We start from the raw sequence: 27,262 nt of genomic DNA, 5'->3' as shown, positions 1-27,262 counted from the left end.
ATAAGAGCTAGACCATTCTGGTCAAAAATAGAAATCTCTCCTTACCAAAGAGAAAGAAAGAGAAAGAGTGCATCAACCCCCAGCAGGGACCAGGGGATGTTCCAACTGTCAGAGTTCTCCCCTTTGTTCTGGCTGAGTTCCTCCTCCCTCAGCTGCTGGAGGGGAACTGCCCTCCTGGCCTGAGCTTAAGAAGGGCTAAGCTCTGCCCCTTCCTGGCTCTAGGCAGTCCTGGTGACTAGCAGCTGCGCTTTCCCCTTCCCGCCACTAGGGGTCTCTCCTGAGCTGTTTCTGGTCTCAGTTGCAGAGCACCTGAAAGCCCTGCGACAGTCACAAATTGCTGGAAGACCATTTTAGACTGGACATAAGGAAAAACTTATTTACCATCCGAGTCTCCAGAGTCTAGACTAGACTCTCCCTAGGAGTGGTACAAGCACCTACTCTGGATACCTTTAAGAAATGCTTGGATGCTTATCTTGCTGGGGTGACTTGACCCCAACTGATTTCCTGCCCCTTGGGCACAGGGCTGGACTGATGATCTCATGATGTCCCTTCTTAATGTGTTTGAAATCTATGAAAAGTATATACTGCCTTTCCAATAGGCTAAGATTAATTTATAATTAAAAACAAGATAAATTATAAAAGCAGATAAAATATTAAAAGAAGATAGTACATAAAGAAATAAACTGCCCACACAATACCCCCAAACTTAACCCTGTCCGCTAAAAGCATGCCCAAATAAAAAGATCTTATATCACTTCTGGAAGAGGTCCAGCCTCAGGCTTTGATTGGCCTCGTGAAGGAGGTGAGGGAGTTCATGAGATGAAGAGTGATTACCAAAAACAACTTCCCACATGTTTTTACTTGGCACATAGATGGTACTTGCAGGAAGGTGTCAAGCAGACCTTAGGGTTCACAAAGAAGCATAAAGGACGAGATAGCCCCTTAGGTACATATCACCCAGGCCTGGGTAAGGCCCAGTGATGGAAAGTCCCTTGATCTGGTCCCTGCTCCAAGGATTATTTCTGTATTCTCTCTAATGATCACAATGTACAATATAGAAATAGTCCTAGGTGCAGAGAACAGAATATGTTCCCCCTTCCCAAGGGGAGTGCCCAATCATTATACTACAGTCATGCTGTCTCTGGCCAAGGAATATTTAATTATGGTATGTAAAGTGGAACAACTTCAACAAAAAGAGTAGGTGTTCCCTCTCTACATCACCACAAGTAGTTGATAGCTCGAGAGTTAGGACACTTTGAATGCATCTACATGTGCTATTAAAGTGACATTAATTCTGGTGCAGTTCACACCAGAGAAACCTGCTCCTGGGTACAGCATTTACATATGTGCCCAGGACCACAGCAGTTTGAGTCAGATCAGAGCAGTTCTGGCCTGGCAGACCTGGGGATCAGCCTTGGGCTCTGGGTGATCACACTGGGCAGCAGAGGAGCTAGCTGGGACATGAGGGTGATAAAGTCCGGGGCTAGGCAGTAGGCAGCCGCCACATTTTATCATTATCATGCCCTAGCCGGCCCCTGTCACCATCTACACATGTGTTTCAGTGGAGTAAATTACTGTGGAGTTAATTAATTTACTGTGGCCTAATACCAGCACACTTGTAGACTGACACTTTACTGTGAAGCTAATTAGTCAGCTCCACAGTAAAGTGCACATGTAGATGCTCTCTTTGAGAACTAAACCTTGGTCAACCACATGCTGGGTAAATTGTCCAATCATCAGGCTACTGGCTAAGCAACCTCTCTTCTTATAATATTCTGTCCAGGGCCCAACCCAGTGCATATATAATGGGATGTCTTAATAGATTAATCCCTGCAGCTCAGGTGCACCAGGAAATGGCTAGTTTGTGGATACTGGCAAGGCTTAAGCATTAGTTAGGTGCAGGATTTGAATTATACTTTGACTCTTGTGGGGTTTGGAGGCGGTGGCAGTGGAGATAAGCCACAGGGCAGACCAGGTGTGGGTTCCAGGTAGTTGCAGCAAAAAGCACCCAGCAGCAATGAAGGGGAGGGGCCACTCCCCCCCACACTAAACAGTAGTTTCGGCCTGGCTGCCGGGGGGAGGAGCGATCATCTAGGGGGCTATTATGGGGGAGCTCAGGTCTCTTATGGGGGAGCTTAGCCACCTGATCCCCCCACCTCCAATTCAAACTCTGGCTAGGTGTCTGGTTATTTAAGTAAGGGTTTTCAAGATATGATCTTGAATTTAAATTCCTACTGTAGAAGTAGATAGTATTCAGGCATCTAAGTCCTATGGTGGATCTCTCCCCTAGGGACATTAGACATCTTCTGGGATAAGAAAGCTAGTAAAACTCATGTCTTTGTGTGAGTTAACTCAGAATGTTCTCTTCTTGAAGTCATGCTTGTGTATATCCAGAGTAACTCCACTATATCCAGTGAAGTTATTCCAGATGTACAGCATCTTAACTGAGATCAGAACAGAGCCACTGACTTCAACCCTGAAACTAAATCAGCATACAGACAAGCCCTACTAAGCTGACTAAGGGCCTCTGTGTTAAAAATCAAAATGATACTTTTGTCATGATCACACAAGCTCTGATCCCTACAAATGGAAGTTGCACATTCATGGCAAAACAAATCCTAGCACTTTAAAAGCAAAAAAGAAAGGTTTTCAAATATAGAACGTCATTTATTTGTTATAATCAGTGGGAAACCACTGTGGGTAACTGAAATTTGTAAATAAAAAGCCAACAATATAAATGTCAGGAAAATGCATTGCGAAGTATACTGTGCATGCATGGTATTTTGTCAAGTGAAATTCAAATTTAAATATAATCACAACTCATTGCGTGTCAATAAATACTGGTATTCTGTATCCTAATGATGTGATAGCACTCAAAGGCTTCATTACACACCTTTGTTGAGAAGTAAGGAAGGACCATCTATTGGTTTTATGGTAGTTGTAAAGTGTGTTGTTTTGTAAATTTTAGATAAGCCAGGTTCTACTATAAGCCAGGACAATAGGTCAGTGAGGCTGAAATCTAGTTCTGCTAGGGAATAACATAAGCCCTATGCACTACTTAAGTGCCACTTAAATCTTATTTTGAGGACTCACATAGGTCACAGGCTCATGTTGCACAGAGGAGAATGTTACCCTAACAGAACTTAAGAGGCAAACCAAAATTAAACTGTTTTAAATGTAGCAGCATTTAAAAAATGGACCTACCTGAAAGAATGGGAAGGGCTGCCAGACAGAGAGACAGAGTTTGTCCCAGCAGGGACACTGTAGGGTCTGAGAACAAGTGAAGCTGTTTTGGAGGCAGCCCTGTTGAAAGTGGGAGGAGTGACATAAGCCCAGCAAAGTTTTGAACGAGAGCTGTTAGCAAAAGCCCGGGAAGGGCTTTGGGCTGGGATTGGCTGAGAGGCTTGGATAAAAGGGGGGAGCAGTTTTCCCATGAGAGGGAACGAGAGAGAGAGTGGGGCAGAGGAACAGGGAGACTGGAGACAGTCTCAGCACAGCGGTTCCTTGCAGAGCCGCTAGGAGTGCTCCAGCCCAGGAGCCTGCGGAGGCAGGATCAGAGAGGGGCTGATTGTGTGGAGACTCCAAGCCAGGAAAGACCTGCCTGCAGCATGGTGAACGGCTGGGTGAGCACAACAGAGCTGGGACTGCCGGAGTCTGCCTTGTTTTCCGTGAGGGGCGAGGGGCTCCAGGGGCAGGAAAAGCCCAGGGAGGGGCTATGTTTGCCAGGCTGTGAGGCAGGACATAGTTGCTACAGCCTACAGCTCAGACACTGCTCCCTGCTGAGCCAGGGAAGGGGGTGAAAGGCAGGGGAAGGCTGTCTTGCAGGGACTGCAGAGGAGGAGCGGCCTGATGCCCAGAGACCCCAGGAGCATGGAGACGGACACCAGCACCAGGGAGCGTCCACAGAGCACGTGCAGGGATACAGACAGTTCTGCACCCTGAGACACCCCGCCGGGGCAGTGCACACGGGACCCCCATACACCGTGTGCAAGTGAGAGACTGTGTAAATAATTTCTTGAGGGTTTATTAGTTGGTATATCAATGTGTTTATTTAATAGTTATTTGTTATGTTGTAAATAGTTAAATCTTGTAGCTAGAGGGTGCTTGATTGTAAGGGGAGGCTTTCCGCTCAGGGGAACTGCAGCAGTTTCCCAGGGCGGCTGGGCAGGGCTACTGGCTACCAGGTACCTCAGGATCCCACTATTCAGGTGAGGGCGCGTGTTGTGTTGTGCCCAGGGTTACATAAATATTTATCAGGCCTGAGTCTAGTCTCATGCAAAATAAGTGTAAGGTTATTGAAGTAAATGGAATCACATGGGTATAACATTGAATGGAGATTAGATTTTTCCCCTTCATTTTCAAATGGTTATTCAATTCCTTATTTGAGAATGTAAACAATTGCTTTTTCTAACTCTTTATGCAGTCCCAATTTTAGTTCCACATGGGTAAGGTGTATGACTTCAGTGTTTCTGTAAACTGACATGTTGAAAGTATAGCCACAGTTAGCCACAGTTTTAGTATTTTTTATAATCTTCCAGACTATGTAACTATCAGTTTTAGACCCAGGACCAAACATGCATTGCAGATGTGCGCAACACTGATACCACTTATCTCAGGCAATAAGGGTTTCAATTTTTTTTTCACTCCCTGGAAAGAGTGTCACTAAACTGCACTAAAATTATTTTGGACTGCCTGACCCACTGACCAGCATATACCTAAAAGCATTTCAGAAGCTCTGATTTGTAATATCAGTTGGTTTCTCAATGTTTCCATATACATTCCAAGAATAAAAACTGATTATGTGCAAAAGTGGGTTTGATCACTTTGCTTTTTAGCTTCATATTGAGCATTTCAAGACTAATCTTTGAAAGATGATTGCCTTTGAACTACCTGGCTATAAATGATGCATGTTTGTTATTAACAGCTAGCAATTTCATCTGGAGTGACTACCGGATCATATATACATTTTTTCATACATCTTAGACGGGATGATTTTTAGAATTCAAAGAAAGTAATACAGATTGAAATCAGATTAAAAGAGAGAGATTTTAGTGACACATGCTATGTTTAAAAGCTTGTGTTCTGGCTGTATATTACATAAGGAAAGATCAATTATTCCCAACTGCATACTTCACAATCTTCCCAAAACTTTTGAAATATTAAACACCAAATATAAAACAGACCTGGTCCTCAGAGAAATCAGCACAGAAAAGTGAATATATAAATATGAGATTGGAAAAGTGATTTTTTGCCTGAATAATTTTACAAGACAATTAAAACAACCAATAATAAAATATTTGATCTGTTGACACAGCCTCTTATTATATTTATAATCCACTACTTAGCATTGATTTTTTTTTTTCCAAATGGATTTAGAAGAATCAGCAATTAATTATCCAGACAATAACAACCTGTTTATGTAAGGCCATATCTATTCTGAATAGCTTACAAACTACTTTTGAGATCTACAGAAGGTTCCTACAACATTTTCTTTCCAAGCACTGAGAAACCAGGAAGCCACATCTGAAAGTTAATAACTTTGCCAGTTTTCGCCTATGGTCAGATTATGTGACAATGGAACAAATATTTCACTTGTTCTAAACTTTACTTCTTTAATTACTTCCTTGGCCTGTGCTGTATCATGAGTTTCACTTAAAAACCATACTTGTTGATGTGTTCTGACTTCTTTCTTAAGAGCCAAATCCAGATCAGCCTTGCAGACACCTCCATTTTATGCTTCAGCAAGCCTAAAAAAATAGGTGCCTGCAGTTGGAATGGTTAAATATGGAGATCTAACACTTCCCAAGGATGATTCAGGCACCTATTTTTTTTTTAGTGCTGAGCACAGAGGCTCCATGTAAACACAGAGGTGCATCTGAAGTACCACTCCTCCTCATCTCTGTTTTCCAATCACTGTCCAGTCCAGATTCTTTCCACCTCTAAAAGTAGACACCTAGCTGACTACTGCTTTGGGAAGTGAGAGCCTGGGCAGACTTCAGGCTAAGGGAATTCAAACCCGCGTATCTGACTTCTCAGAAACATGCCTTAACCACGTGGTGTGTTGCTTACACTTCTTGCTGAAGTTGGCTTACTATACAGCCAAAAATGCAAAAGTCATGGGGCCAGAAGGAAAGCAAGCAAAGACTGCATAACTCTAGCCTAGTGAGCTTTACTCACTGGGAGAAGCTCTGTGTTCTGTTTTCAGGAATATGTATGTATTTTACATGAGATAGTCTTTGTGTGGAAAGCAAATAATCTTGAGAGCAGTGGCATGAACTTTAGTATCTCTCCTCACAGCTGAGTACTGTAACAACTAGGCTATCAAGTCAAACTGTCTCTAGTCCCTGCAGGGTTGCCAATTATCTATATATTTACAGACACTCTGTAAATAACCAGGTTAAAAATGCCTGTCTATAATATCCATAAAGAAGTTGAGTAATCCATAAAAAAAAAACACACAGTGAGAGAGACCTAACTGTAGGTGTATACTACAGACCACCCAACCAGAGGGAGGAGCTTAACACCTTAATGATTCAGACATTGGTGTCAGAACTGGATTGGTCAAGTTTGCCAATGACACCAAATTTTGGGGTAAAGCGTCCACACCTGAGGATAGGCTGGTGATCCAGGCTGATCTTGACAGGCTTAGAAAAAGGGTGGATGAAAATCTGATGGGATTCAATACCGAAAAATGCAAGGTTCCCTTGGAGGAAAAATACCCGCAGCATGCTTATAGGTTCGACAGTGCTACGCCTGCTATCAACATGGCCAAAAGCGACTCAGGGGTCATTATGGACCACAAGATGAATATAAGCCACCAATGCGATGTCATAGCTGGTAAAGTGAGCAAAACTCTGGCTTGCATCCATCGATGCCTCTCAAGCAAATACCAAGATGTCATCTTCCCACTGTACTCGGCCTTGGTGAGGCCGCAGCTGGAGTATTGCATCCAATTCTGGGCTCCACAATTTAAAAAGTTTGTGGAAAAACTTGAGAGAGTCCAGAGGAGAGCCATGTATATGATCAGAGGGCAGGAAAACAGGACTTATGAAGAAAGGCTGAGAGCTGTGGGACTCTTCAACCTGGAAAAGCGCAGGCTCAGGGGGGACCTGATGGCTGCCTATAAATATATAATGACTATACATCAGGAGTGCCCCAAGGGATGAAAAAGTCAAATGATCACAAACTCTTCCAAAACCATTTCAGGCTAGATGCAAGGAAAACCTTCTTTACTGTCCAAATCCCCAAAGTCTGGAATAGACTCCCTTCAGAGGTGGTGCAAGCACCTACTCTAGATTCTTTTAAGAAGCATTTGGATGTCTATCTTGCTGGGATCCTTTGACCCCAGCTGACCTCCTGCACTGGGGCAGGGGGCTGAACTTGATGATCCTCCCATGGTCCCTTCCAGCTCTAGTGTCTATGAAATATGAAATCTATTAAATCTGTAGTTCTCTCAAGATCTGGCAGAGGCCACACATGCACAAGAAATGTTTGTCATGGGTGACTTCAATTACCCAGACATCTCTTGGGAGGAATACTCAGTTAAGTTGGATTGGTCGCATTGCTTCCTGACCTTTTTAAAGAGCTATACCTTATCCAGGAAGTGCACAGGCTAACCAGAGGTAATGCTCTCCTAGACTTGCTCCTGGCCAAACAAGATGGTCTGGTGAGCAACTTGAATATAGTGGGTAGCCTGGGTGACAATAACCATAAAACCATCACATTCACTGTCTGTCACAAGGCAGGCAAATCAGCTAGCAGGGTTGACGTTTTGGACTTCAAAAAAGAGAATTTCAACAGGCTCATGGCAATAGTAGGGGAAGTGCTGTGGGACCAGGGACTGAAGGTGAAAGGAGTGCATGAAGAGTGGTCATTCCTCAGGGACACAGTCCTCGAAGCACAAAAGAAGTCCATTCCCATGAAGAAGAAAGGTATCAGAAGGGCTGGTAAGTCCTCTTTGCTTAATAGGGATATCATGGTTCTCTTGAAAAAGACGAAAAAGACATACAAACAATGGAAGCTTGGGACAGTCCACAAGGAGGACTATACAACAATAGCCCACACTTGTAAAGAGCAAATTAGAAAGGAAAGGCGGTGACTGAATTTAACTAGCAATGGAAATCAAGGACAATAAGAAGTCCTTCTTTAGGTATGTAGGGAAAAGGAGGAAAACAGATGGAAGCATGGGGCCATTGCTTAACAACTCAGGACAGCTGGATATGGACACTCAGGAGAAAACTGAACTCCTGAATGACTACTTTGCTTCAGTATTTCACCAGACTAAGGGGAAAATCATACTAGATAAGGTTCAGAATGGGCCTGGTGGGAATTACCACCTTACTGTTGACATTGTGCTGGTACTCGTACTCTAGCATGCATCAACAGATGCATCTCAAGCAAAACTCCGAAGTAAATTCAGCAACGGTGGGTGCGGGACTCGCCGAAGAGGGGCAGAAGACCGAGAATTCCCCGGCTGAAGGGAGATCGGGGCAGGATTGCCGCCAAGACCCAGGGACGTCGGGTCAAGGAACAGGAGTGGGACAACCGGAGGGCCACTGAGGGGGAATCCCTTCCCCTCCCGTCCCAGGCTAACAAGGATCTGGTGGAGGGATAGTGATATAGTTAGTGATGACACAGGGGAAGAGCCGCACCGGGTGAAGGGCTTGGGGCGAGGGGTCGATAGAGGGCGCAGATTAGGCTCCAGTGTAGGTTACAGTGAGGAGGTCGACTGCAAGGTAGTGGTATAGCGGCATCCTACAGTCTGTGGGATTGAGTAAGAAAGCCGTGGGAGAAGCCAGTGGAAGCAGCGGAGCCGGATCGGAGAAGCGGAGCCCAGAGGTGGCGGGAGGCCGGGGTGTAGGGGTGGCGGAGTCCCGTGTGCAACTGCCGGGCCAAGCCCGGGCCACAGAGGGACCCGTGCACTAGCCCCACCCCACTAAGGAAACACCAAATTGTGGCAGGCAAGAGCGGGGTTTGGTGACGCGGGAGAAGATCACCCATGGAGACAAACCGGTCCGGAAGGGGAAGAGTTACCAACCAGGAAAACAGCTCCCCGGAGGGGTACAAGAAGGCCCGTTGGTGACAAAGTAAAATTTATCTTTACTGTTACAAGTGAAACTTGTCTTTGTTTCACTCCCAACTCCGCCTCCTCAATCCCGAACCAAACAGGCCAGTGGCTGATACAGTTGCAGTTCCCAGTCGGCCTGCAACCAAATTGATACACTCACAGTGCCCAGTTGGCCAGTGACAAATCACCTACCCTGGAAATCTTTAAGAGGAGACTGGACGGTCATTGCCCTGGGGTCACCTGACCCCAGCTGTCTTTCCTGCTTAGTGCTGTGGGGCTGGATGCATCTTGTGAGGTCCTTTCCAGCCTGCATCCATTGGGCCTCGATCATCTGGTCCCTCACCACTCAGCTCTGGATTTTGATGATGGTCTTCCGCTCCGTCCCAAAGGTATTAGGACCACGAGTTCGCACCTCGAGCCGTCTTATCCTCTCCTAATCCCTCCTGCCATGACTTTGATGATCCTATCAGTGGTGGAGGAGTCCAACTGTCTGGGTTCGGTTATGTCAGGCCAAGGGGTGATGGTCTTCATGAGGCTCCAGCCTCCCCTGTATCTCGCCCTATACCCAGCCACGATGGTGTGCTGATGTTGTTTTCTGCGGCCAGCCCTCCCTATGCAAGAACGTATCCCTGGGTCTTGCTTGAGCCTGGGTTGTATGGCCGAGTCAAACTAGACCCTCTAAATCCTTGGCCTTTCGTAGCCCTCCGCCTTACTTTTACCCCGGCATCCCGGGTGATAAAAATTAACAAATAAAAAAGGAAAAGATGCTAGCAATAAAACTGCCTACCACCTCTCAATAATCCATTAATCACTATCCTGGGGCATCTCAGTTACAGCGTGCCCCCTCCACGATCATACCGCCCCTCCACCGGTTGCCCCCTTGGTGCTACCTATTCCCTACCCTTAATGTACCCTATGTGCATCGGACTCTTGACGTCCATTCCACCTTGGAAAAGAAACCTTCCTTCGACAGGCTCTCCCGGGTCTTCCGTCCGGGACTTGATGGTCTTAGCTAGCCTCTTGACCATTCATCTCTCCCCTGGGCGATTCGCTGGAACCAGCCTCTGCCGGTGAAGACCCTCCTGCAGGCTCTCCTCGCGGCTTTAGGATGATATGCAACCTGGACACCTCTGCCTTTCTAAGTCCGGTAATAGTGTCTTTATATTGATGCTTCTCTGGGCGTTCTCCTGCCCTATGGGCAGCGTTCTCCAGGTCCCCCTCCTCCTCGGTGGGTCCAGGAGATACTTTCTCTTTGCTCTTTCTCCACCTCTCCTCCCCTTCCGTCTTGCTGTCTCCCCTTCTTATCCTTCCATGCTGGCTCTCCTCCCCTTTCTCCCCAGCTGATTTCACTTTTAAAAAACCGTGGCTAATGAGCCGTGTGGGTCCCACCGCTGCTTCCAGTCCTGCCGTGGTTCCTGCAGCAGATAGGGTGTTTTTACTTGTTTTTTCTTCTCTTATGTTTTCCCTGGGGTGTGTTTTCCCCCAGAGTCCCTCCTTGACCCTTTGGGGTCCATGTCCTCCCCTTTCCCTGGGACACAGCCCTTTACAATCTAGGAATCTATGAATTGACAAAACATCCAGATTGAAGCTTCATGGTAGGAAAGAAGCTAGATAAAGCATTGAAGCACAGATACAGCACAGCAACACCACTTGCTGTTTGTATAGGAGCAGAGCATTCTAAATGGAACTCTTCTCAGGATTTTATGATTCATGGGATGCTCCAGAGATCATTTCCCAACCCCAGCCATGTGCTGGTGCTGTTCCTGGTGCTCTCTCCCATCAGCCCGTAACACTGCTGGGTGACAGGTAGGCAGGCAAGGGTCCTTCTTTGGAGGAATCCATACTGGAATAAGGAGTAGGGTTGGTGGGGGAACATGATACAGGATGCAGCCAAAGTGTGGAAGTAAATAGGGGACCACTGGGTTTAGGACAACTGGGTATAAAAAAATTGCTGCAGTCAGGTAGGTTTGCCAATCACAGAACCTTTTTTTTTCCTGATAGTCTGCAAACTTTTTTTTACTGAGGTTTGAACCTGGCCCTTGTTCAGGTTCTGGCAGCAGGGTTACATTTCCATTGTGTAAAACAGGGGTTGTCAACCAGGAGTATGCGTACTGATGGGGGTACTTGGACTGGTCCTAGGGGGTGCATGCAGGCAGGTTGGGACAGAGCACCACCACCTCCCAGGAGCAGGGCCAGCAAGGGCAGCAGCACCCCTCCGTGGGGCAGGGAAGCTCACATGTGGCGGCCACCATCACCACACACCAGCCCAGTGAGCTTCCTTGCTCTGGAAAGGGGCACTGCTGCCCTCACCCCAGTCCAGTGAGCTTCCTTGCCCTGGCCTAGCCCTGCTCCTGGGAGGTGGTGATGCTCCATCCTCATAGTGTCCCTGCCTCCCTGCTCCATGTCCAGCCATGTGCTATCACCCCACCTGCTCAGCATTTGGCCACACACTACCCCTTCACCCACATGATCACCATCCAGCCACTGGGGGTACTTAGACTAAAAAAAGTTGAAAACTTCGGACGTAAAACATGTCAGTACAAGAAGTCTGATTGTGAGTAATATGTTTGCAAACAGTGGGTGTGTCTACACTTGGTCATTTAATGTGGATTAGTTCATTTTAAGCTGTATTGGGGAACACGTCTACATATGTGCACCCTTAATGTGGCTTAAAAAATGGTGATTTTAGGTTATGCGAGCCTAAATTTGATACCTGCCCAAATCAAGTATCAAATTTAAGTGGGATTAGTTAATGTGGATTAACATGTGTAGATGTGTTAAACCACATTAAGGCAGGGAATTTAGTCCTGGGTCTGTCCAACCACTAGGGGGCTGGCCAGAGTCAAGCCCCAGGGCTCCTGGCTGGCTGCCTCTCCTCCCCCATACCTCTATAGTTTGCCACTTATAAGCAGGTTTTTTATTGTTAGTGGGTGGGGAGGTTGGTGGAGGAGCACTCTTTGATGATGGGGGAGGCGGGAGGGATGCGGGGGAGTGTTGTGAAGGTGATAAAGGTTTTTTGTTTCAACTATGTGTACAGGCATACCTCGTTTTATTGTGCTTCGCTTTATTGCGCGTTGCAGATATTGCGTTTTTTACAAATTGAAGGTTTGTGGCAACCCTGTGTCCAGCAAGTCTATCGGCACCATTTTTCCAACAGCATTTTCTCACTTCGGGTCTCTGTGTCACATTTTGGTAATTCTCACAATATTTCAAACTTTTTCATTATTATTATATTTGTTATGGTGATCTGTGATCAGTGATCTTTGATGTTACTATTGAAAGAAGTTCTACTGCTACAGAGAAATCTTTCGTGAAAGGAAGAGTCAATCAATGCAGCAAACTTCATTGTTGTCTTATTTTAAGAAATTGCCACAGCCATCCCAACCTTCAGCAACCACCACCGTGATCAGTCAGCAGCCATCAACATCGAGGCAAGACCTTCCACCAGCAAAAAGATTACGACTTGCTGAAGGCTCAGATGATGGTTAGCATTTTTTAGCAATAAAGTATTTTTTAATTAAGGTATGTACATTGGTTTTTTTAGACATAATGCTATTGCACACTTAATAGACTACAGTATAGTGTAAACATAACTTTTATATGCACTGGGAAACCAAAAAATTCGTGTGACTCACTTTATTGCGATATTCACTTTATTGCGGTGGTCTGGAACCAAACCCGCAATATCTCCGAGGTATGCCTGTATGTCCTGAGAGTGGTGCTGGGGTTGGGCAGGGGTAGGGGGTGTGTGGACAGTGGGACAAGCAGGCTGGAGTAGGGCATGCAGGAGAAGGGGATCAGCCATGGCCTCCCGCAGCCAGTGCCATGGCCCCCACTCATGGGTTTTCAGCTCTCCTGGGGCCTAGGTGGGGGGTGCTTGCTGGGGCCAACAGGGTCAGCACCCTGGCCAGCAGGAGCATGGGGTACTGGGCATCACTCCCAGGGGCAGGGGCAGAGGCAGGGGAAGCTCTCGTGCACAGAAGCAGGATGGGCAAGGAGGGAGCCGTCATGTGTTCCTCCTGTGCTGGGTATACAGCTCCTGGGCAGGGAAGGGGCTGGCCAGGGATCAGAGGGTGGGGATGTGTTTCCAAGATGGCTGCCAAATGCTGGCAGCTGGCTCTGGCAGCTATGTATCTGGAGGCCCCACAGTGGTCATAGGGGCACATGGCAGGGCTGAAGTGACCTGAGACTAAAGTTAGTCCCAAGTCCCACCACATGTAGACACCTGCCAAAACCCACTTACTCCACATTAGTTTAATGTGCATTAAATTTAAAACAGCTTAAATTCATGTGTAGATGCACCCTGTCAGTGAAAAAAATGGTTTTGGGTTGGCAACCCCTGTCCCATGTCTCCTGCGTTCTATAGTTGCCCAGCTTCACTAAGAAGGTGGAGAGTTTCTCTCTACTCAAATTATTTTATAACTTAGTGTTTAAAATCTCTTCTGAGATATGGATTTGAATCCCTTCAGACTGAGATAGTCATTGTATGACCACTTCTTGTATGACTGTTTTAACCACTGGACTATTATGTAAACCAGTTTGTTGGAGGTTGGTGGATTAGGATCTATCTCCAGAAGAAGATATCAGGCTCTATATCCCAAGCAGAAAGAAGTACTCAGTATGTGGTCATGATTCAGGCACTAAACTCTAAAGAGGCCCAGGAATCAGATGTACCTCTGTGCTCAGCATTTCCCCTTTGCTAGAATTAGGGATCCCCCATATAGTTGGGGATGGTCCTGCTTTGAGCAGGGTATTGAACTAAATGACTTCCTGAAGTCCCTTCCAACCCTAGTGTTCTACGATTCTGCTTCTGGGATTGCTGAATGACCCTTTGAAAGTTATTTGGGTTAGAATCACCCTTTTCTTTGAGTCATCCTTCTGGAGCCAGGTGCTTAATTTTATAGGCCTAAACGAGATAGCTAAGAGGCCACCCTGAATGTTATCCAGTTTTCTAAGTTTTGAGTTGAGGTAAGGTAGGTCACATTCTTTGTGTGCTCTGTGTCCTTGCCAATATGTTATTTCCTAGGCATTGGACACAACCAAATGAATACAGCAGAACCAGCATGGTAAACATGGAGACATGTCACACTAACTGGTTAATAAACAACTGCAGCAATCAGCTTTGCAGGATGCTTCTGACTTCACTGCAGGCAAAAACCCAATTCAGCTGCCAACTCTGAGGTTAATTTACCATCAGGGTTGGTGTGTTTTCTTTTTCCCCCCTGAAGCTCTGCAAATTATCCTTGGCTTGGTCAACATGGATGGTGTTACCTAGAGTTGTATTGAAGATACTGCCTCAGAAATACATCAAGTCCCTCACCGTTCACTGCATCCTATTTTCAGACTTGTTTATCACATGTGAAAGTAGGAAGATAGGAAAACAGAGAGAGGATCATTTTGAGTAATTATCTGACTTCCTGGCATCATTCCTATGAGGGTATATAGCCCAAACAAGTACACAAACTGTACCAGACTGATATATTGTTTTAAACAATCAGTCAATTTTCCTTTTGTTTTAGGAAATAAACTCTTCTCTGGAAGGGCAAATTAGGAATCAGGGAGCACATTTACACATGTGCTTTACTGCAGAGTTGACTAATTAGCTCCACAGTAGAGTGTCAGTCTACACATGATAGTATTAGGGTGCAGTAAACTAGTTAACTTTGCTGTAGGATAGTATTGCCTGACACAAATACTATCCTATGGCACAGTACTTACGTATGCTGAAACACATGTATAGACTGTGACAAGCTGGCTGGGACACAAGGGTCCTATAGTGCGGGGGCTGCCTGCTGGCTAGCCTTATGCTGTAGCACCCTCATGCCACAGCCAGCCCTTTTGCCACCCAGTGCTGCCACCTGGAGCCCAGCATTAGCCCCCTAGGATGCCTGCTCTGGGTTAGCTGTTCCTGGGCACAGTATCATACATGCACCTAGGAGTAGTTGACTCTAGTGCAAGCTGTGACAGAGTTTCAGGCACATTAATATCATGTGCAGATGCACTCAGGGCCACTCACCTCATGTTTTCAGAGGGATACTGGGCTAATTCAAGTGCAGCACACAGTCTTTTATGTAAAATCAATGCCCTCTGAAGATGCCACAGATACAGAGAACATCCCGAGTTTGCTAGAGTTTCTCCTGTGGCCCTAGAAAAAGAGAAGGTTGAGGCACCTTTTTATTACTGCATTCACAAATACATAGACAAGACTTCAGTCAAATAGTGATGTTGTACCACATCCAAAAGATGAGCATTGTCAGTCCTGTAACTCAAGCTGTAAAATAGTTCCTTCCTCTGTAATCAGGAATAATTTTTATTCTAGTTAAGTAAGCTCAAGTCAACTCACCTACAACTATTGTAGTTGATTTACTAATTAGTTGAGATAACATGATCATAGCTGAGACTTTGGCAGCCTGTTCTGGAACAGATTTATTAATGATGATCAATTATGACCAGGTGGAATTTCTGACAGATGATTTTTACCTGACAATATGTGTAAAGCTCTTAATTAGATAAATATAGCTAACAAGCTGACCCTGCCATCTGCTGTCATTTTTGTTGCTGCAGGAAGCATTTTATTTTCTGGTCAGTCACTTATGTAGTTCTGTGTAGAATACAAATACCACTAATAAGCAGAGTAGCCAAAAGGTTTGACCCAATATTGTAGCCACTTCAGGATTTCATCCAGAATGACTCCTCAGAACTCAACTGGCAAAAACACTGCACAATTTCTTAGAAAATAACAACCAAACCAAATGAAGTGCAACAGACCTGCTGTTTCCCAAACCTCTGTATTGCAAAGCACAAAAGCAGTAATTTCCTAAGTAAATGGGAAAGTATGCTGCAGAATTTAACACTATTCTATTATAAAAGCCTAAGTCTGTCTGTCTGTCTGTCCATAACGCTTTATTCACACTCCGATTGGCTGATGGAAACAGACCGTCCAAGCGTGGGGGAGCGCCGCCATGATTCTGAAGCCGTGCCAAGGACCAGACAGAAGTGGCCTCGGCTGCCCGACCCCACTCCCTGCAAGAGGCAGAACAGCAGCAGCATGGGGCGTTAGGTGGCAGCACTCCATCCCAGCTCCCTGCCCTCCCCCCATCATTCTTGATGGGCAATTGGCTAGTACTTTAAGAAAGTTGAATGTGATTTGCACTGATGAACCTCCTAGCACATTATGATTGTTAATTATAATTATTGTAGCTAAAGGCAGGTTGGCATGCTCTCGAGGAGCAAAAGATGCAGTTCCTTGCTCTAGACCACTTATAATCTAATTCTGGCAGTGATATAAAAGGAACAAAAAAAAGACAAGGTGTATGAGAAAGGGCTACAGTTACACTAATGTGATTATCATGTATTATAAAATGGCAAATGATGCTAATATTTTTATGATGATTTTCAAATGCCTTTTGCTATGTAAAATACAAACTCAAAGAATAGTATAGCACAAACAAATAAATGGAAGATAATAGACCAGTAAGAGACACTTCTGCACACACGCTGTGGCAAATGAACAAGATTCCACAATCCCACTGGTCAAGGGACCCGGCTCACAAACCCCTTGGCCTCATCAATGGGAGTGCATGAGTGGAGGACCAGAACTGGTGGGCACAGGAGCTCACTTGGTGATGTCGGACCCTGTAGACCTTCCCACATTTACCACCACTGGGCCTTTTCCTGTATAATCCCCCTAGTGGCCAGGGAATTCCTGTCAATGTGCATTAAATACATCTGTATCCCAGCTCAGAAACATCTAAGATGTCAGAAACATTTTAAACAGTCCTGCCAAACCAGGGATTGACCTAGTCTGAGGAAAGATTCAGCCATATTGTCCTACAGGGAGATGGAAGCTAAGTCTGTCCATGGCAGGAACAAGGTGGAAACTGTTGACAGACAGCCATCTCTCGGCTCAGGAACTCCCTGTAGGTCTTTGGGAAAATGACCTCTCATGTGCAAACACATTGCACTCCCTTTCACCAGAGCGCCACTAGCAGTGGACAGACATATTTTGTCTAAATTTAAACAGGGATTCATAATTTAGAACCGGACTTGCACCTTCAAAAGCCAAGATTTGGAGCAGGAAGGAAAACTTTTTCTGGATTATGCTCTGCATTATATCCCAGAGCATGTGCAGTTATGGGCACAGGAGATAAGATATTCCTCACCTTTCTTGAATAGTGTCCAAAGAGAAGCCCCACCTCAATCCCCTCACTGAAGAAGATCCATTTCCTCTGGATCTGAGAAGAGTAGGAAACAAGAGAAAGCCAAGCCCAAATGGAGATGGGAGGAAACAACCTAACATTCTCCTTTCACCTTATCTACTGTGCAGACTGGAGACTATCATACTATTAGTGTATACTTCAGGGCTTTTTAAACATTAAATTTGTTCCTGAATATGTTGGATTCATTAATAAATAAGTTTATAAAAGAAAGAACCTGCATCACACACAATTGAAATGTGAAATTTTGTCCTTGTGGATAGCAGAAAGATTTAATAAAATGTTAAAGCAGGAAAACATTGCTTTTGTTTGTTGCTCTTATTCTCCAGCCAGCAGCAATTAGCAACATATTCATAATTTTCAAAATCTTTTGAAAGATTAAAAGATACTGGCAAAGACACTCCCTCTCCCATCCCCTCCTTCTCTTCCCCTCCTTCCATAGCAGCAAATGGTACAGCCCTCCTGAATTTAAAAAAAGGGACCTTGACAAGCTGGAAAAAGGCCTCTCCCCTCCCTGTCTGGAGATGACCTTGGTACATGTGCAAAGCCCTGTTTTAATCCATTCTTTGATTTTGCCTATCATCATGCAGCTCAGGTTTATGGCTCTACACAACTCCACTGAAATCCATTTGAAAATATGGCTTTAGGGTTATTGACAGGACCTGCTTCAGTTCTAAAATACAGAGCTTGGGGGGGGAACTCCAGATGTCTGAAGCTTTCTTTGGTGATATAAAAAGGCATCTTTGAAACACATATACCATCGCCTGCTGTCATAAATGATACATTAAGCATTTATTGCTACATCTTGTAATCTATCAATTAAAAAAACCCACCTCATTAACCCATAGATTTTTTTTTTAAATGTTAACAACAAGGTCTAATATGGTCACTATTAACATGCCTCATTTGCTTCAGGTTGGAAGTCCTGTATGTGAAGTGGCAGCTGTTTCTTTCCAAATTACCTAACCGGGTTTACTCCAATTCCCACTGGAGTCGATAAGAATCTTTCCAGTCATTTTCTCAAGAGTTGGATCACACCCCTTGATTTGTAAGTCGCACAAAGAGGAGCATCTTAAATAGCGGCACGATGATCAAACAACTACAGCAAGCATCTACTTCAGCTTCCTAGAGGACTGAAGATAGTGGCATTCACTGAACCCTCTGCTTACAACAGATGGCAAAGCTTCCTTAGATTTGAACAGTAATTAGAATATAAGCACGCAGGCAGTTTATTCTGAAAAGGCCTCCTCCGACTCCACTAGAGAACTGTACCACTACCGAGGACAATGTCTTTTGAGGATCAAGATGCTGGGCAGGACAAGAGTCATCGTGCTGGTGGTGATAGTGATAGTGCAAAATGGTTGTTCAGAGCTCAGTGTTTCTGTGTTCTGCCAATAACTACAGCAAGCCAATAATGATCGCTCCCCCTGCCATCCTCGGTTTCTTCTAAAAGCTGTTTACATCCCCATTTGTCATATGCCTGAAAAAATGGGGAGAGTCTGCAAGACCCAGTATTTCCACTTTCAATGGACACTTTACACAAATGTGGTCCTGAGTTATAAGTGTAGCTGTTGCTAGCTCATGGCATTCCTGTGAAAGACAGGAGGGGACATTTCAAGGGAAGCAATGGAGGTCAAGAAGGAATTGCTGCTCTATACACATTTCAGGAATATGCAAAGATATCATTTGTTTCCCTTGGATACCATGTTCAAGCAAATGGAGCAAATTAAAATATGCTACTGAATCCAGTACTGATAATAAATTGATGGTGTAAAACATGTATTTAAATTTATAATAGAAATTTCAATAGTTTATGAACTGTCACAACAGCCATTTCCTATACTTGTAATTGAATTTGTTCTCTTAAAAAGACCATCAGCATTTTCCTGTAAAAACTGCTATCTATATCTATATCTATATCCTGCCACCTTTCAAGAATGCCCAACACTCACCTGCTGAAGAAAATCTTCTATGGCGAACTGTCAAATGGAGTACGCTTTTGCAGCGCATCAAAGAAGCGGTACAAGGACACCCTAAAAATGTCCCTAAAGAGTTTCAGCATTGACCTGGAGTCATGGCAGCAAATCACTCGTGACTGTCCATCCTGGAGGTCATCAATTCAGAGTGGAGCACTGCTCTTTGAGCAGTGAGGAAGCACTTGGCCAGGAAAATGAGGACCTCTTGTGTCCAGTCCTCATTGCTCTCCTGCCCCTGCTGCTGCAGCAGATTGTTCAGGGCAAAGACTGGGCTTATAAATCATCGCTAGAGCCACATGACCTAGTCTCCACCCCCTGCCTCTCTCTTTCCCCTCTCTTCTTTCTCCTTTTTCCTCTCTCTCCCTTTCTCTTTTCTCCCTCCCTTTTTCTTTCCCGCTTCCTTTCCCTCTTCTCCAACCTCCCCTCCCCTTGCTGGATGTGGTCATCTTCACTTACGAAGGATGAACAGCGTATATCTCTCTATATAGATCTATCTATTTATACATCTAAATATAGCAACAGATCACCAAAGGAAGTCTGAAGAGCTCATAACAGTAGTTTGGGTCTGTGAACTGTAATTTATGACAATTATTCCAGAATTTCGATTCCAGGACAACTCACAGAAAAAACTTCTCTCAGGCTAAAATGAAACTAGTATTTTGTATTAGAACCACAACTCACCGTGTCTCAGAAATTGTTCAGCTGGTACAAGATGCTCTTGTACTCAACTGTAATATAGATAGCTTTCATTTACTGTTGATTATTAGAATTATTCTCTTCCTTTTCTACGAATCTTTTCATGGTTTCTCCCTTGCTGTTGTGCAGTTGGGGGTGGGGGAACCAAACAAAGCACTCAGCTTCACCTTATTTTTCCCTCTCAATAGTTTTCTCTTTCACATTCATCTCCATTCCCTACCTTTCCCTATCTTCAGGCCAATCTCACTTCTGGAAAGGAACACATACCCCCAACATTCAAATTAGAGAAAACAAAACAAATTAACAAATTCCTTTCACCATTATTGATCTGAAATTAGTCCCAGTAAGTTTGTCTAAGTTTGAATGCTTGTGCTAACCACAAAAAATACACTGTGGGTAGCAGCTTGTACAACCAAACTACCAGCATTCCTATATTACACTAATCCACAGCCAAGAATTCTTGCTATTGTCTTCTCCACTGGCATTATGGGAATGCACCACAGAGTAGTAATAATCACTCTGCATTATTGTTGATGATTGTATATGTCAAAATATGTAAGGTCTAAAACTCTGATGCACAACTGCCAGTTCTCTTTAATTTTTGGTCCAATACGGTATATTGTCAAGATTTAAATGGTTACCAAAAACCCCAAAAACCATAGAATACAAATTAAAGTGACCGGGACCTAAAAACAAATGAAATTATGGCCGCAAAATTTAAAATGGAAGTTCATATCAGCGCTTTTCACAATGCATTCCATGGAAGATGGTTTAGGGAGAAAATCTCTTTCAGGCTTCACTTGCAGTTACATCCCCATCCTCATATTGGCTGGGCTGATCTTTTCATCGTGGAAAAAAGCCAGAGTTGGCAGGTTTATCTGGATCATCAGAGATTTGTATGGAGCCACAGCTATTTTGGGCACAGTTCCACATCAGCTCCGGTCTGCCAAGCAGCCAGAGGTTACTGGAGTATTGCTACCCAAGACGCTACTGGCAATTAATGCCCCTGCCGTCACTAGAACAGAGTGGCTGTGCAGAAAAGATAATAAATCCTGCTGGGTTAAATACTGTGTTATTTTTCAAGGTAAGCTCTATGGGACCAGAAGGATGCTGGCTGAGGGGTTGGGCCTGTCTACCCTCTCTCTCTTCTCATTCCCTCTTCAGACACTGTGCCACTTGCAGAAGCATCCATGTAGTGGTATCTGAACCCCGCACTTCCAGAGAAAAGATGGAAGATCTGTATGAAGTAGTCTCCCCTATATGCAGGTCTGCAAGGCAAGATTCTGGGCTAAATTTGTGTCTTTACTATCTCTAATTTTTATGAGTGAAATTCACCATTGTGCAGAGACCCAGCACAAGGTCTTTGAAACTTTCTGCATTGGATAAATGTTGCCATTGTGATTTTTATATTAATCAAATTTGTACATGTTAGTGTTGTTTGGTTACACCAAGTTCAGTACAGAATTCATTACATTCTGACTGGCAGTGAACCGCACTGTTTAAAAGCTGGCCAGTTCATATTGCAGTTACCTCTGTGGCATCCCAGGAACGCTCTGACTGCTTTGTTAGGAAGGAAGATCATTGCATATGTTAGACACATGTTGGTTAATACTACGAAAAGCAATTATGAAGTCACAAAACTCAGCTGGTTCACAAGTGTAGATACATATATAGTGATGGGGTAAAAATGATGATACATCCTTACATAAGTGCTTGAATTGCTTAATGTCACCCAATAAGTTTTAAAACTACATTTATGAGTAATGCATACATTCAAATGAGAGCTTTATTTACAATAGCCTTTCAAGTTCTGAGTGTTGGAGCATACACAACCATGTTCACACTACAATTTTTTGTAGGAACCAGGATGAAAAGCTGATCTTCAGGAACAATTTGTCAAAACTGGCAAAGCAGAAAATGTGTTGGCTCCTTTTACAGCATTTTGCTGTCATTTTTATAGGGTCTGCTACTGTTCAGAGCATTCCTGATGTTCTGGTTATACAAACAGGGAGTTCAAGCAGGTTAATTTATGGTGAACTCTTGACAGTAAATTTTATACACCTCAACTGATCAGAAGTGTAGGTGAATACCCTCCAAATTTTTACTGCATTGGCAACTGTCTCACCAAACCATTAAGATCATAGCAGGGAAGGAACTATCTTAAATCAGTTTTTTTGTTTTGTTTTTTTAATCAGGAAGCAACCTGCACCTATTTAGAAAAGGAAGTGTATATTTTAATTCCATGACAAACTGATTTATAATCTTTCATTATGTAGAAAACAAATTGTACTATAAAGATTAATCAAGTAATTTTATTTCATATTTACCATTCTGCAGCAACCATATGAGCATCTGGGTAAACAAACCTCATGAAATGTTTTGCTGCAAAGCTGACTTCAGTAATACACGCAAATGATCAATTCAACAATTCTGCTCACTGCCAGAAATAAAAAAAATGGCTTCAGGAGCAAATAACACTGATTCATACTGTGTTCAAGCACTAGTCAACAAATCTATTAAACCACACAGGGGGAAAAAAAAAATCAAAGCAGCTTTGTTATCTTACTTGCGACACCTTATTTAAAATCTCAGGCAGTACCTCTTTATACCAGCATAAATATGTAGCCTTCTACATCTTTTATGATGTGGTTACAGACACAAAAATGTTATAGTCAAAAGCAAGAGCTAGGAATTTCAGACCTCAAAAAAATCAACAAGATACAAAGCTAAATTTCATACGTTCCTTTTTCAGTTATGAATACTTTCACTAAAACATAAATATTTTAACATATATTAATTTTTTCTGACATTCAAAATTGTAAAGTCAATATGGCAGAATTATTGTTAAAAGCATATATGTACAAATATTTTTTTTCTCCATACATAAAGTATTTGGCATAATTATAACAATCTTACTGCATACACAACTGTTTGCTTCTTTTTCACATAATGGTACACTCCTTATTAAAATTAACCAGTTATGTACAAAAATACTTGAACATTTATTATAGAAAACCTCTATAACCACCATCAACAGTATATATCTGCTGAAGGTTTCATTGAGAGAATATAAAAAGTGGTCACTTTCTTCCAGTTAAGCTATCAACAAAGCAAATACAGTTAAAATCAACATAAGCTTCCCAACAAAAGAGGGAGAATATTTTAACAGCATGATTTAAAATACAGTTCATTTCTTGTCAACCAAGTGTTATGAACAGGGGGTAAAAGAAAGAGACACAAAAAAAACACAGACAAGGTGCTTTTCCCACATTCCTACAACTTGGCCTTAGCTTTTCCATAGTTCTATAGATGCTATTTTGAGATACTCAAACTAATCTGTCTACCAGAAGCCAGGGCAGAGTGGCACCTACAGTAATTTAGAGAGAGAGAATGTGTCTACCATTAATCCTGTAACAAAGATGACAGTAATCAATTTTATTAAGAAAACAAAACAACCCTCCCCCCCTCCCCCCCCAACCACCTGCACTGGTATAAAAATATCTAAAGAGCTGTTAGAATTTTAACTAATTTGTGCAGAATTGTGAGTTAATGCCCACTGCAATTCAGCTTTTAAAAAATTACTGATATATAACCAGCAATTTATACTCATTACGTTTGTTCACTTACTGATTCATGTTGATACTAGCTAGCACTGATTCTTGTATCCTTATAAATGTGCCTGTATAAGATTCTGGGATGTTTGTTCTTTTGGGACAGAGAACTTTCAAGTCAAAAGTAATTGTTACTGGGATCGTGTGTACTGACCAACTGGAAGAGCAAAAAGTAAATCACACCGCAAAAAGAAAGAAATGCACCAGAAACAGCAGATAAGCTACGAAAACAGTACTAATAAAGTTTAGCAAAAATCAATGACCAGAAAGGTGTTTTACATTAAATGAAATGTAGATATTTGTCAATCTTGGAAAGTAATAAAAATGTTGTTTCCCAGAACTCAACTCCAAACTACATCCTTACAACTTTTTCACAGCAGTGAAATTTCCATTGTATATTTACCTTTCTTCACCATAACTATTTGCATTTCCCAACCTGATTGTACAAGAAGGGAACAGTCTCCAACCTACTTGCAGGAGCCCTACCATACAAACTCTTTTACTAGGAAGTATGCATTCATTTCTACTACTTAGCTCTGTCAGTATGTGTCTTGCTTTTTTGTATGAAGCCTACAACTAGCTCAAATGAGTACTTCTGGGTTTTTAGGTGCAATTATTTTTATGAGGATGAACATAAGGTACAAGAAAGGTATGTATCAATATTAACTACCCTGAAATTAATGAAATTATCTCACTCATGCTTCCTATAATATCAGGCAATCTAAATTAGTAATTTCATTTAATAATGTGCAACATAATATTAATAAGCATTTTTTTTTAAATTACTTAAAAGAAAATGCAGGTAAAACATTAAAGTGCCTACACTAAATGTATTTTGCCTTTTTTTTAATATTATTTCGTAAACCTTAAAGAATTCCTTGCAAGTAAATATAAAAGGGACTTATAACTGAGACACTTTCCGAGGAAGAGGCCTGGGACGAGGAACCTGTTCAGTCCTCCTGCTGCTGTTTTCCAGATTGCTGGGCCGCACCAGCTGTGGTTTGGGTGGCAGGGCTGGTGGGTCCGAAGGGGCAGGGATGGAGAGGCTGTGAGGTAGCGGAACAGGACGTTTCAAAGTTCGCTCATAGACGCTGTAAGGTGGGGGAGTTTTACTTTCTTTTCGTACTGGCTCCTCAGAAACACTGTAGTTGGGAACAGTTACGGCTTGTTCACTGCTTTGACTTTCAAAGCCTGAAGTTTCAGAAGTGCTACATCGGCTAAGTGAAGAGATTCCACTGCTGTAACTTCCTGACAAGACCGGGGAATTAGAGGTTAGCCCAGAGGAATGATATTCCACTGGAGATGGGGTAAATGACTGCACAGAACCCTGTTTAAGAAAAGGAAACACAAAAGATTCATGGTGAATAAGAGAATATTTTTTTTTTTCATTGACTATACAAATTATGCTAACATCAGCAATACATTTTAGTGCAAGTAAGTTATACTGCTGTATGCTATCTGGAAGGTTAAAAAAGACGGGGGCGGGGGAAAGAAACAAAAGGAAAAAGCTTTCTTAGTTCTGTCAGTGGACTATATAATAATAGCATGGTGTGCAAACAGTAGGACTGTGCCCTCTACTGCTAAAACATGGTATTTACAACACAGTTTCACAGTTTATTTCAATCTGTGATTGCGATTGCTTCCCAAAACGCTCCCACCATTGTTAATGATGACTCATGCGCCCATGAAGCAGTCTTATAGCTAATGTCCTTTTTTATGAACTCATTTGTAAGTTTATATCTAAGAAATTATAGCTGTGTAGCTGTGCAAATAAGAATGGACTTCAATTGAGATACCTTATTTTATCAGGAAGGACCATCAATTCATATTACCAGATACCATTAACAGTACAGGTGGCTTTAAAAATTTTGCAGCTGTGCAATGATGCTACTTAAAATCTTATGTTTGGAAAATCCACATGACTTTCAAGATTGAAAATACATTCAAGTTAGAAAATACATTCAAGTTAGTCTAAAAACACTGTTTACTCAAAAGCTATACCGTTTGAGTTTTGGCTTCCACATAAAGATACTGTCCACTAGGATTTTCAGTCAGGACCTCCAGCTACTTAGCACAAGGCTGGCATAACTCAATCAGCTCTTAATTAAATTTGCTTTTCAAGAGCAAAAGTACTGGAACAGAGTTCAAGGCAGGCTTTCTAATGGCAGTTGTATGCCACAATGAACTCCTTAAGTCATGGTTACAGAGTGGAGGTGCACCAATATGCTGGTCCGATATTGGATCGGCACCAGTATAAGAAAATTGTCTGTCAGAAATTGGCCTGAAGTGGCCAATAAATGGTCCATGCAAGCACGCAGCTGCAGTGCAGCACATAGACAGTGAGGAGCACAGCCAGCAACATGGAGAGCTGCGTGCAGCTGGTAAGTCTGCTGTGACGGAAGGGGAGGAGTGTGGGGGAGCAGATCAAGGCCCCTGCGGTGGGGAGGGTGTGGGTGTGGGGCTGGGGCTGGGGCAGGTGCTGCCCAGCCAGGGCAGGGGGGGAGGGGTAGCTCAGCTGGGGGGGCACAGGAAAGAAGCAGGGGCAGCTCCCACTGCTCCGTGCAGTTTGTTCGGCGGCACGTCCACTCATCCAGCAGCACCCACTGCTGTTCCTGCCCCTCATTTGGGAAGGCATAGGGGTGGGGGTGTGCCCCCAGATCTGCATGGGGGAGGCTATGGGGCTCCTACAGCGATTTTTGGGGTGGCTGCAGCCCCCCCCATAGTCCCTTGCAATGCTGCCACTACCTGCCCAGCACCACCCCAGTGCCAGCCTCCTCCCACAGCTGCAGCCTGCCCTGCTCACGCCCCACATAGGATCCAGGGCATACGCCCCCCTCATGCCCTCCTGGGGTGCCTGCATCAGTGAGAGCCCCCCCACTCCCCACGTCCCCTGGACAAGCCACAGCTCTGTCCCATACCCTGTCCCGCCCCAGCTGGGCAGTACCTATCCCAGCCCCACTCCCTCCCTTATCACAGATGACTTGATCTGTCCCACACAGCCCTTCCTTCCCCTCCCACCACACCAGACTTACTAGCTGCACTCAGCTATATCAGAAATTGGATTGGTATCAGCCCCCGAAATCTCTATTGGTGCACCCCTAATACAGAATTCTGGCTCCTCAAGGGAGGTGCTAGCTGTCTCACTGAGATAAATGGCAGCAGATGCTGAAATAGGGTGAACTTTTTTTCTGATGTACCCTCATGAAAGCCTGCAAGTCCAGCAGCTTCCAGATTTTTCACCTTCAATGCGCACATTAGGTGTAGAGAGCAATTCCAAACTTCTAACCTTTGAAAGGATGTAATGAAGCCCACAATACCATCTTCAAGCCATGTCTTCAATGTTGCATTAAAGGCAAACTTCCTCTAGGCACTGAGGATGACTCTCAAAGACTCTGCTCTTAGCCCATGAAGCTTTTACTCCCAGGCACAGAGTCTGCAGTGGTGCTATCTTATGTCATTTTTCTTTCAGCACATCTCTCACTATTCTTATTTTCCAGGGATGTGAATCCTGGCATATATCTTTAGATAAGGGAAAAATACCTGCTTCTATTACTACTCTGTAGATTCCAGTCATGGACACAATGGGTATTGTGGGTAAATCTCATCTAGAGGGGGATGTAGGAAAGATTGTGATCACATGGCACAACCCCTGACCTGAATATGTTGGGGAAATGCACATGACTTTGAAGCTTTGAA

The 27,262-nt window shown here is 43.6% G+C and overlaps 1 protein-coding gene and 1 long non-coding RNA gene across 4 annotated transcripts in view; one reads left to right on the top strand and one right to left on the bottom strand.

Moving 5' to 3' along the window:
• LOC149865722 (uncharacterized) overlaps nucleotides 1-22,970 on the top strand; it is a 54,137-nt gene extending 31,167 nt beyond the window's left edge. The window contains exon 4 of one of the 2 annotated variants that reach the window (XR_016441756.1): nucleotides 18,199-22,970. This is a non-coding gene — a long non-coding RNA (uncharacterized LOC149865722). Of the gene's footprint in view, nucleotides 1-16,002; nucleotides 18,173-18,198 lie in introns of those variants that run through there. The other variant, XR_016441754.1, reaches the window with a different exon arrangement.
• The window catches only part of DOCK4 (dedicator of cytokinesis 4), a 423,704-nt gene continuing 418,695 nt past the window's right edge, over nucleotides 22,254-27,262 (bottom strand). For both annotated transcript variants that reach the window (XM_090042292.1, XM_090042293.1), the window contains one exon: nucleotides 22,254-24,893. In XM_090042292.1, the coding sequence (XP_089898418.1) occupies nucleotides 24,468-24,893 (426 nt within the window). In that variant the 3' untranslated portion in view covers nucleotides 22,254-24,467. The remainder of the gene's footprint in view (nucleotides 24,894-27,262) is intronic.

Source organism: Crocodylus siamensis, chromosome 4, assembly GCF_052110815.1.
Source record: "Crocodylus siamensis isolate JL-2025a chromosome 4, ASM5211081v1, whole genome shotgun sequence".
In the NCBI taxonomy this organism is placed as follows: domain Eukaryota; kingdom Metazoa; phylum Chordata; order Crocodylia; family Crocodylidae; genus Crocodylus; species Crocodylus siamensis.
The sequence above is the reverse complement of the archived record's forward strand: the minus strand, read 5'-3'. Positions and strand labels throughout refer to the sequence as shown.